The sequence below is a fragment of the Leptonotus elevatus genome, chromosome 3 (assembly GCF_054856555.1).
Source record: "Leptonotus elevatus isolate MCC_2025b chromosome 3, RoL_Lele_1.0, whole genome shotgun sequence".
Classification (NCBI taxonomy): Eukaryota; Metazoa; Chordata; class Actinopteri; order Syngnathiformes; family Syngnathidae; genus Leptonotus; species Leptonotus elevatus.
In genome coordinates, this window is record NC_141241.1 from 13,708,602 (window position 1) to 13,721,062 (window position 12,461).

Here is a 12,461-nt window from a genome sequence, read left to right on the forward strand (position 1 = left end):
ATTCAAATTCTAGTTAGGATTTGAAGGTAAGGTTTCAGAGTAGAACTGGGGTTCAATAATTGCGTTATGGTTTCAAAGTAGGATGTCAAAGTAGGAATAGTGTTTCAAATTTGGGTCTCAACGTAGGGTTAGGGTTTCCAAATAGAATTTCAAAGTTGGAATAGGGTTTCAAAGTGGTGTTAGGGTTTCAAAGTAGAGTTTTCATTTCAAAGTAGGTTTTTGTTTGGTTTGAGAGTAGGGCTAGGGTTAAAAAAAATGGGTTTCAAATTAGGGTTTGGAAGTAGGAATAGGGTTTAGAAGCATGTTTTCCATGTTGGATTAGGATTTCAAAGTGGGGTTATAAAGTGGTGTCACTAATTAAAACAGTGAGATGAAAATAACTTTTTATTAGCACAAAATGGCCAAGGTGGCTGATATTTTTGTTATTGTAGCAAGAGGAAATAATGTGTCAGAACAAGGTGATTGGAGCAACATGAAGGGATAACAAACAAAGTCATTTCATGACTCACTTACTCGATGGTGTGTCAACTAACGGCAAAGGAGACAATTCATGATCTTCTTCTATGATGCAATTATCCTCCGAGCATGGCATCTGGAGCCGATAATCTTGTCTTGTAATTACAAGAGACTCAAGGAAGGATTTTTTTTTTTTAGGCCCAAAAACTTTTAAATGATAATCATCCTTTAGTCTCCTGCTCCTGCTGTTCTTCATCGCCATTAGTTACTATGGCTGCACAAATGTAATAGGACTATTATTGGAGTTTGTGCGCTTGTGGAAGGTCATTACCAACGTGTGCATGCATGTCAATGATGTGTGGAAGTATTTTCATATTTTCGGTTTTACTTCAGAGGCAATGCATTTACTACAGCTTTGTCTCCTGTTGTTACAAATTTCACAGCCAGTACTTGAAGGTAATTTGTATAATCTGCATGCTCACAGAGCGATGTGTACAAAAAAGCCTGTGTAACAACAGGGAGGAGCCCCTGAACAACCAGGAGCTCGTGTAAAAGCTGGGCCAGGAGGTAAACGCTTGTCTTTCAGCACGGAAGAGACATTGAGCTTTACAGGCAAGACGTCATGTGGACTCGTGCTGACATGGCTGAATGTCCCGCTCACATGTTAGACAGCAGGATGTCGAAAACATTAGGGAAAATGACGAGCTACAAGAGGCAAGAGTACCAGGCTCCTAAAATAAGAACTAAGTAAGACAAGAGAGAGCAAAGGAGAGCAAGCAGTGGAAGAATTAAAACCACAAGTGAATAAGTACTCAATTACGGATGAGGATTAGGGCCAGTGAAGAGAGAAAAAAAAAAGTTTGGCAGGATTTTCACTTTATTCTCAGAATTCTGACTTTAAAGTGAGAATTCTGACTTTAATCTCACAATTGTCACTTTAAAGTGAGAATTCTGAGAATAAAGGCAAAATTCTCACTTTAAAGTCAGAATTCTGACTTTATTCTCAGAATTCTGACTTTAAAGTGAGGATAATAGTAACACTAATAAAGTGAGAATACTCTCTTTAAAGTCAGAATTCTGAGATTGTGAGAATTCTTACTTTAAAGTCGGAATTCAGAGATTAAAGGCAAAAAGTCAGAATCCTGCCAAACTTTTTCTCTCTCTCTTCACTGGTCCTTATCATTTTCCGTGTTGTGCAATTATTCTCAGAAGGGATATAAAATCTGTTCAGGTTTGAAATCACAAAATATTTTAATAAGATATCGGTTCTATATTTTATCTCTGACAAGCAGTGGGGGTCAATGCTTGAATGGCGCGCTGTGCGAGATCCACATCCCCAACAAAAATATGATGGAGTGAACCTTATATTATTTTCTAAACAAATTAGAATACAATACAAATAATGCAACAAAACACACAACACGCACATGTCACGCATGCAAGAAACCGCCACTGCTGTCAAATATAACAAGATTGCATGACTATGTTTGACATTGCTACTGTTTTGTCTCCCAAAATAGAATTGGCTCCAGTGTCCAATTCAGTTGTGATGACAGCTATGTTCTTCAAGGATCCAAAAGTATCACTTGTCAGAGAGTGACAGACACGCTGGCTGCTTGGAGTGACCATAGGCCCATCTGCAGAAGTAGGTTTTCCACACATCTCCACCTCCTTGAAATCTTAAACGATGTCATGATTTACTGTGCTGGATATGTGTGTAGCTACAGTCACAAGATTGTATGTGTTGCTTCCTGTCAGACAAGAAAAATAAGGATATTTTCAAAATGTTTATTTTCCCCAAGATGAATCTATTTATTGATCCTCTCCATGGAAAATGTGTTGTAGAAGCAGAGTGAAAGAGTGAAATCAGATCTAGGAAGATATTTATATTAAATAAAAAAACAAAATCCATAATGAATTGTTGCTGCTAATTTGTCTTGGTATTGTACACACATAACCACGGATGAATATTGCGTAGTGTAAGTGCACTTATCAGACTCCTTCAGTTCATTCTCTATTGTAGAAAAGCTAACATGCGCAAAGGCTAAAAGGCTAAAAGCAGAGTTGTTAAAAATGTTAATCACTCAAAAAACACTCTCCATCATACTACTCAATACTACAACCTACAAACACAACAAATCACTTATATAGCCTACATATGTTTACGTTTCTGGCAGTACAAAAGAAAAAAAAGTATTTCTATGTACAGTATGTAATGACATTTATTTTGGTCGAGATTTTCTGTTTAATCTCATTAAAATGTGCAGACGATAGTCTGTACTTTTATCAATAGTCCGCGTTCATATATTCGTTTACCATTTAACCACCAAACCACCAAATCCATTCCAATGGGTTACTATTTTGACTTTTGTTAAAAAACACATCATTGTCCAAAAATATAAACAGCCAATTTCACCATAATGCTAAATTGAGTGCACTCATGCAGTATTTTTTCTGCTCCTTATCTTGTCCAAAGTGCCTTACCAAGCCTCATATATTCACGTTTTTGAAAACATTAGAATGTAGCAAGCCGCAAATGTTTTTCTTTAAAGTTTAAAACAGCTTACTCCCACTTCCAGGACCCCTCGCCGCACACTGGCCTGTAGAACAAAGGGTGTTTTTGCTAACATTTTAAATCCATCTATGTCGTCGTACTAGCTAGCTAGTGTTAAGCTAACCGAGGAGGATTTGTCTCCAATTCAGCGTCCAAGTTTGCAAACTACTTTGTGCTAGGACGACGTTAGCCAACAGTGAAGTAATGACAAAGGTACGTGTTAATACAATGTCTAGATGTGCTTTACTGACTGATTGCTTGAAAGTTTAATACAATGCTCATTATTTGCCACACAATACTTCCGGGCGTTTCCCTCTGGGACATGGCTATATCCTATGATTCACTGTCATTCATTGTCACTCATATATGACCATTCTGATTCTGCATTTGTTTTTAAGAGTCATCACCGATCCGTGCTCAGCCTCGGTGTAGTCGTGCGCAGTCAATCAAATATAGAGCATAGCTTGAGTAAATGTTATTGGTTAAAGCAGATAGCATTAAAAGCATTCATTGCATGTGTTAAAAAAGGAGGAGGGGCTTCTGCGGAAGGCATTGTTTTTTGTGAGGCTGACATTGACATATTGTTATTTTATTTGCTCTGCCAGTATGGTAGACACATGATATCATTTACATTTGGTGTGTTGATGATTCCGCGACTGGTTGCTGTGTGAGTGTCAAAGCAATGATGCAGGGGCTCTCACTGCCCACGCACTTACTGACAATACCCTGTTGCCTTTATTGCTCCACAATGGAAAGGCAGACAGCTGGCATACACAAAGCAAAAATACACACACACACACACACACACACACGCCTACATTGACAGCATGTATCCAAAGGATGGTGTCACACACCTCTGCAGTAGTCTTTGCCTCGAGCAGTGTGTGTGTGTGTGTGTGTGTGTGTTTGACGGACAGGCCATCCCTGTGCTCAGACACATACTGTAAGATTCTTGTCACATTGTATTACACTGTCTGTGTTTGTGGGTCTGGTTTGTGTCTAGAAGTCAGCGTGTGGCTGCAGAGACCCGCCCGCCCTCATGATACTGGCCACTCTTGTCAGAAGGAGACAAAGAGCCGCAGGGCGAGTGAGATAAAAGGACGTGGAATGTTATTTTCTCTTCAAAAATCCCTTTCTTAACTTTTAATTGATGTTACACCAGCAGTCTTAGGCAAATTACCACCTACCCACCCCATTATATTATTATTATTGGGCCACATCTTATACTCTAAAAACAGTTGGGTCAAAAATGGACTGATCCTCTACTTGGGTCTATTTGACCCAACTTTGAGTCAAGAAATGGGTCTTTCAGTGTAAAACTCACAAATATTGGTCAAGATCCTTTACTTGGGTAATTTTGTATAAAACAACCCAGAAAGTCGGGTCAAATTGTCCAATAAACCGGAATGGTCCTTTTTTTAAATGTATACATAATTGGGTTACTTTTGACCCAACTGTTTTTAAAGTGTAATACCAATCTCGTATTGGATCCAATTGGAAGGTACAATACACCTGCTCGTTTAAATGTTGACTTTAAATTGACACCGAGCACTGCCGTAGCCGGTCTTCTTCAACCCAATCAGCACACGAACACATTCTGCGATCTCGTTTTGTCTCTCGAACGTTCGAGTCAGGATGTTTTGTGCGCTTTGATGCGCTGACACAAGCACACAAAATGATGGTAGTGTAACCGCTCCACTGAGTGTGTCTGGTCTGTTGTTGGTCCTCTCCTGGGACTCCAGCCCATGAGCTTTCCCTATTCTCCTCTGAGGCCTAACTGTTAATTAGAAGCTGATCTGTGGAATGAATAGCCGTTAATGCGTGTGTGCGTGTGTTTGTGTGCACACGCGCATGTGTGTGCATACACCACAGTGTGTTTCAGCTCTCCTTTTCTAATTAACAGGCAGAACAGTCATCCTCTCTTTCAGTCCTCCTCTCTTTCAGTCTTTTTTTTTTACTCTTTCTAACCTTTCTGCCCTTCCTACATCACTCACTTCCTCTTAGCTTTTTTTATTTTCGTTCACTCACTTTTCACTGATAAATCTCTCTTAAGCTGTATCTATTAAGAAAAAAACAGTTTGAACCTGTATTGTGATTGTTTGGACACACATAATAGCACAAATGACAACAATTTTAAATAGTCTTGTCTAGTCAAATATGTAAATTACATAGACAAAATGGACATAATAATGTTTTGAGTGCCTTGTTTGTTTTTTGGATTGTACTCTTTCAAACACAAATGTTACTGCCATTTATCATCGGCATGGTGTTATCACCATTCACCAATGGAAGCACAGATGACCTGACTTTTTTTTTTCCCTTCCCGATTCCAGTCATCATTATCAATGATTACTATTATTGTTGCTGCTCTCGTTAACTCCGAACCCCCCATCCCCATCCCCACTCCCCACTTGCGTCCTTCCTCATGGGCCGCTAATTAGTGAACCACCAGGCTTCCTGCTCTGTCTCCCTCTGTTGGTCATTTTTCGTGTTTCTTAGACAGGTTATGACTGTGTACACAAATTCCTTGTCTGTTTTTTACATCCTTGTCAATAAACCTGATTCTGTTACTATCTATTTGTAATCTTAATAATGATAGCATGTGAATATCTTTGTTCAACATCGGAATCGTATTTGACATCTATGAAATTGGTGTATGATGATCAGTTGGTATAACTGACCAATCACAGTTTCTGCAGTACACTTCATTTGATTGCAACATTTCAAAATTGTTTACTGTCAACATTGAAACCACAGCAAACTTTTGCTAAACATTTCTAACGCGTCTGTTTACTGTCATTTTTCTTGTAGCCCGTACCTGTGGCAGCAACTTACGGGGACCCAGAGGGATCATAGCATCTCCTAACTACCCTGTCCAGTATGAGAACAATGCTCACTGTGTCTGGGTAATCACTGCAATGGATTCTGCAAAAGTAAGTTATTACCCCGTTTTTACAGTCTTTAAAGTTGTTCATATTGAATTCTGGAATTTCACATTGTTACTCTCCAAATTTGAACCGTGAAGCAAAGTCCTTTATTTTTGCTAATGACCGAAAACATTTGGTCTTGAAACCAATGAATATGATAGTTGGTATCATTTTTTCATGTACACGTCAGGATCTGATGCACAACTTAGAAGATGTCACTTTGTGTTTGAAGCCACACCTTTTTCAAGTAGTGGAGCATGTGAACATGTGTTTTATTCCCAAGTGTTTCCTATTACATTGATCACCCAGTCAATATTTGGGTTTTACCGCAGGAGGCTTATTTTATATTAAAAGATCTTTGTGCAGTTTGTCACTTTTTAACTCGCGACTGCCACCTCTGGCCCAAAGTGTAGCTGCAGCATTTGTGTCAGGCTCGTTCATGGTGCGCGTGCGAGTACGTGCACAATCTTACGTGCACGCCACATGACATCACCCTCCACTATAAAGGGAAGATAAAAGCTGAAAGATGCAGTCAGAGTAAAACAGTCAGGGCTCTTTGTACTCATCTGGGTATTGGTGGAGCATGCATGATGTAGAAAAAGCTTTAATATGACCTTTTTACAGCACAATGAACCTTTAATACTAACAAATATGAACATTGGAGATCTGTATTTAATAAGCAGTTGTTAAGGTGAGATAAGATGGAAAATCAATTACAGCCATTGTGCAAGCAATGGCCAGAATCAATATAACATTTGGAAAGCTCGAGAGAAAGGTAACAAGATTTAGCCAACAAGTAGCTCAAAGAAAACAGCATCCATTGATAACCGAAAGCTTGTGAGAGCTGTAAAGGCTGCCCAATAAACAACAGCTTCTAGAGGGCAAGAGTGAAGGTAAAAAAGTGTATAATTTGCAAAATACTTTTTGGACCAGCGTACAAATGCTGCATCAAAGATTAATAGGAAGGTCAGGGTGGAATTGGTAGAAAAAGTATAGGGTATGTGACATGTTATTTTTTTTAGTTCTACTCATTTATTTATTTTGTAATTATCGTTTGGTGTAATTGCACATCCACTACAGTAGGGGGCAGTGGTGCAAGGAGTATTATCTCCTCCGCAGAAGTGTATTTACAACAATTTTATAGTCAAATGCTACTATTTATAGTCACAAAGAGAGAGTTGTGTGGCACAAATTATTTTCTTCTTCCTGGGTGGGATGGGGTTGTAACAAAAATAATTTAATTTAGAAATGTTGTATATTATTAGATATATTGTATAGAGCAAGCTCTTCATTGTGCACGGAACTGCATTACGGATTCATATCCTTAACAACACTAAACTCCTGTCTTGCACTGACTTATGGCTAATGGGTGTAGGAGGAAGAGGAGAGTAAGACTGCCCAAGAAGATGCATGCCTTAGGGCAGTGTGTAGATGCTGATGGTGGCTACACCACACCCAGGGCCAAAGTTTGGAATCGAGCTGAAGGGGGAGATGATGGATGACTTTCTTGGCGAACACAACTTTGGGGCTTGATCCTCCTTCTCTTTGTCCTCGCACATCTTTTGCATTGACATGACAGCTGTGCCAAAGACATCCTGGGGTGTTATTGGAGTGTCAAGGAGAATCTCCTTCTTGGTTGACAGGATTGTGAGGTACAGCCACCAGGCTTATTCTTGCACGAAACACCACTGAGGAACTTGGTGGTAGATCGACTCGTCAGTGCGTTATTTAGACAGTCTCGCATGATCACAAGGCCAACACTGAATTCCTTTAAGAAATATGGTTCATTCTCCACATGAGCATCAGGGTCTTTAGGTGGCCTTGGTTTAAGCTACCGTTATGATATTGTTATCCTGTGGTGTCTGGCTGGGAGAAGTGCATGGAAACGGACTCTTGCTGATAGTAGTAGTTAACATCAGCTTGGGAGACATTGCCACTTGTTTCTTCTAAGTGTTGCCACTTAATTTGACTCGTGTTAAAGTGACCTGTCTCTACAATCAAGTGCCCTATCGTGTGTTCAGTGTCAGGCTAGTAAAAGTCCTCGTAAAGGGACTATACCCCACCCATGTGCACTGGTTGAGCTTTATGCTCAAGTAGGGGATAGTTTCAAAAGATACAGTTTGAAATTTTGGTTCTTATCAAAATATTGTCACGGATTTTTACTGGCTGGCATTTATTAATTTCATGGTTTCGCTATTGTTGATTCGGGGGGATTGTATTGTTATCGCTATTCTTTAACACCAGAAAAACTGAATCACTATTGAATATTGTAATTATTACCGTAAAATCCTGTGAATAACGAGCACCCGTATATAATATGCTCCCTAAAATTACCCTTAAAAAGTTTTTATTTTTATTTTTTATTTGTATCTGTACTTGTGTATAATACGGTCCCCTGATTCACTGGTCTCCTTTATTTCAGAGTGAATAATATGAATGAATAAATATTCCAGACATTCCAATAAACTGTAAATGTATTTAAATCCAGGTTAGAAACTATAAGATATTGTTTATTTTTGTTGTATTTTATTATATTACTTTGTATTAAGCTATTTATTTGTATTTCTTGTTTGCTTTTAAATCACTTTAACTGTAACTGTTTTAAATGTTGCACTTTTAATTACAGTATGGGAAGCATATTGAGTTACCTTGTGTATGAAATGTACTATACGTCAGAGTTTCTTCTTTTTTTTTTACACCCCCTAGGTACTGCCTAGATAGACGTGTTGCGATTTACTGTTGAATGACACACACACACACACACACACACACACACACACACACACACACACACACACACACACACACACACACCCCCACACACACACACACACACACACACACACACACACACACTACATATTCAAGTGCAGGAGCTGTACTGAGATTCCATTAATCCAAAGGTAACAAGAATAGTCATGAATGAATCAACACCAAACTGCACACCTGCATATGCCTGAAGCTTAAATCCTTTTTTGTAATCTATTAACTAACAAACAAATCAGAGGTAAGGAATGTTCCGATGGTGGTAATTGAACTGCACTTAAATAACCTGTGAGTTACTGTTTTTACCCCCTCAAATTCATTTAACATGAAAATTTGCACTTTGTTATGTTGATGATTACATTTTGCAGGTGTACTTAATATTGTGGCTGTTGAATGTTAATGTGTAAAAGAGAAAGAACGTCAAATTAAGTTACTTTGAATTAGCCTTCTAGAAATGATCCGTCCATCATTCTATTTTCTTGATGGTTAAAGCGGCTCAGAGGTGATCATTCAATATTCGTAAAGATAACAGTGGACTGTAGTACCCGCACGTCAGTACGGTCTAGTGCAGAGCCAGGCGAAGTGTTGTTCCTTCTTCCTGATGATTCTCCATTGCTGAGCTCAAGGTCACCACACCTCCACAATTTTGTGAAGGCAGCTTTGTTGTTGAGTCATTGTTGTATCTGCATGAATAATTCATAGATCTTCAGTACAACATCTCAAGTCTTCCCAGTTTCCCTCACACTACTATCTTCTCTTCATGTCTGATCACATATCCCATCTCTTCTCTCCCGTCCCTGCTCTCTACTTGTTCCCGTCCCTGTTCCCATTACTATGTACTTGCCTCATTTTCTCTAACCCCTCCTTTATCCTCCGCCCATCCCTCCATCTTCTGCACCACTCCTTTTTCATCTGCATATTCCCACTTCTTTTTTTTCTCCCCCTTAGCCCACTGAACATAGCGTAAGTAGAGAGAGGGAACACAAAATGAGAGTAAGATGGCACTGAGCTCATTTAAGAAGAAAGAGGCTGAAAGTGGGGATGAGCCAAACGAGGCTAAGTGTTCGGCCAACTACTTCATGCAAGGAAAGTGAGCAGCGAAATGGAAAACAAACTGCATTTCCATGCAAGTATGGTTGACTGGAGAAGTTAATAGAGATGCTTTTACAGATGATGGAAACAAATTGAGTCAATCCATATTTTGAGTCAGTGATGGATTATGGCTAAAAAACAGGTAAATATATTTCAGTGTGCAACCCTTCACTGCTCGCCCTCCACCACAAGTTGTTTCATGAAAAACTGTTTCTGGGAGTATTTGTTGTCCAGATCAGCTTCATGAGAAATCAGTGTGATTACAGACAACAAAACAAAAGCAACTTCAGTGTACTGATGAACAAAAAAAGACAAGACAAGCAAGCAAAAAAATAAATAAAAAATGTTAATACAACAAAGTGCAAGTAGAGTACCGTATTTGGAGAACATCACACCATTTAAGCTTCTAAACCCCAAATCACTTACACCCATTATGTTCAACATAAGGGGCACAGATCATTGCACTCCCTTCTCGACGGCACCAACATAAACAACTTTGCCGAGTTTCATCAGTAATCTTCTCTGCTCTGTCCTCAAGGATTTTGATCATTCTTTCTTTGTGTTCTAATGGGTGAATGAGAGTCAAAAATCAGGGACTGTTCTGTGTGGGTGGGTTTTCTGTTGACCTCAATTTTGCGGTTTCTGTGTCTGTCCCTGCCCACACTTGGCAGTCCAAAAATGGCACTGCATTCACTTCACGAGTGACATCATCAGTATGCATTCACATTTGCCTGCGAAACCTTTTGCTAAGTAGTGTGGAACTTGCCTGCCCAGCAAGTATGAAAACGAGTCTTAAATACAGTGTCTTTACTGTTCTCACGGTGATACCGACTGGTACTTAATGTTTGACACTATTGTAACATAGGTTCACAGGCACCAATAGTAGCAATAATTTAACTGTTCGAGACTGGAAACAACACCACTTTCGCTATTTGACCATGTTCATATTGTCGTCTTGTTTATACAATAATGTGCTTTTTCTTTTAAGACAATAAAGCGTGTATTTACATTTTACTGTTTTTTTTAAAGAGTATAATTAAATAAATACATTAAAATTAACCGATTAAAGAGGCATGATAACACAGTCAAGCATTATACTTTAACTACAGCAAAGAAGTTGGGGGGGCTTAGCTCAGTGGTAGCGTGCTTGTCTACCAACCCAGTGGTTGTGGGTTGTAATTGATACGTACAATGCCATCCCTGCTTCAGGCATTTAAACTTGCATGAGTATGTGTAGCCTTGGTCATGATTGATGGCACCTGCTATGTCTATTACTCTTGGTAAATCAACATATTATGAATGTGCTGTAATGACAGATTATTAGCTACTACAGCTACTGACATTTACAGAGTGTGTTGGCGTACACACTCGGAGACAAGGACAGACACAATTAAAACGATAGACTAACCATTTAAATGAATGCTAGAACATAATGTACATTTTGGCAGTTCTTATTCACAATCATGTATGTATGGGCAACACACGCTTAGGCAAGCTTAACAAAGGCATTGACCGGGTGTAGTATATGGCTTTATCAGTAAATGGTGATGAGTTTTCTTGATGACTTGGTTGGTTTATCTTTAAAAAAAAATTTAAACAATGGAAATGCCTTTCTTAACTCAATTGTTATGTCAATTTAGTTAAAGCTCAACTCAACTTTGCTCATTGCTTATTGCAACTTTGCTAAAAAAAAAAAAGAAAAAAAAGAAGAGCTGTACATATATGATAAAAGACAATTAAAATAATCAATAAATCATAAAAAAACTAAATAGGCCTACATTTTATCTTCTATTGCTCCCTCAACGTAAACAGGAAGTGCAGTTTTAGGACTGTACTTATTTCAACCAAATTCATGTAAGCTTCGCTATCCCTGGTGGTTAGTTTGTGTCTTAGTTAAAAGGATTACACAAAAACTTCACCACTGATTTCTAGGAACCTCTGTGGCTAGCCGACAAGAGCTTCTAGCCACCAGCTATTTGCAAACTCACAGGAGGCTCCTCGGACGGGTGGCAGGCTCATCCGCTGCTTCACCTCGCTTGGAGTTGTGTGGGAGTTTAGGTCCGCATAGCAATCAGGGAAAGTCGGACGTTTATTAGATACGGGCAGCACATGTCGTTCAGTCTTTGGCACATGCTACATTACATAAATTTGGGCACATACTTCCTGCTTACAGTGCTTTGCGTTCCAGCATTATTACAGTAGTCTGAATGACATTTTTAGAGTCTAGGCATAGCTAGCGAGCTAACTGCATGATGTGGTGGTACAAATGGGCCAAGCACTGTAATTATTCAAAGTAGGCTACTCACTGACTTTTTGTATTGTGGTGACCTATGCTGGATGCCGATGTGCATCATTGGTTACCGTTGTAGCCACGCCCCCAAACATCTGGAAAACTGAAAGGATTAAAAAAATTGCTTGATGCTATATCTACAGTACCAGATAGTTTTCAATCTGCGTATGTTTTCTCTGAATTTACTTTACACGGTCTTCACATGTTGATTTACCCGTTCTTAGTAGAACCGTCAGATCCCAAAGTACTTCATATTTTAGTAAATTAATCAGTCTCACTGTGTCACTCAAACCCAAACTTTACCCCAGCTCTTGAAACAGATCGCATTAGCCAATGCGAAAGTTCAATGTCTCAAAATAAGAAGAACATTTCCTTC

General features: G+C 39.0%; 1 protein-coding gene across 2 annotated transcripts in view; it reads left to right on the plus strand.

Moving 5' to 3' along the window:
* Positions 1-12,461, plus strand: part of LOC147177030 (CUB and sushi domain-containing protein 1-like) — a 383,887-nt gene that overhangs the window by 221,051 nt on the left and 150,375 nt on the right. For both annotated transcript variants that reach the window (XM_086070543.1, XM_086070544.1), the window contains exons 9-10: positions 1,977-2,101; positions 5,822-5,943. In XM_086070543.1, coding sequence (XP_085926669.1) covers positions 1,977-2,101; positions 5,822-5,943 — 247 coding nt within the window. The remainder of the gene's footprint in view (positions 1-1,976; positions 2,102-5,821; positions 5,944-12,461) is intronic.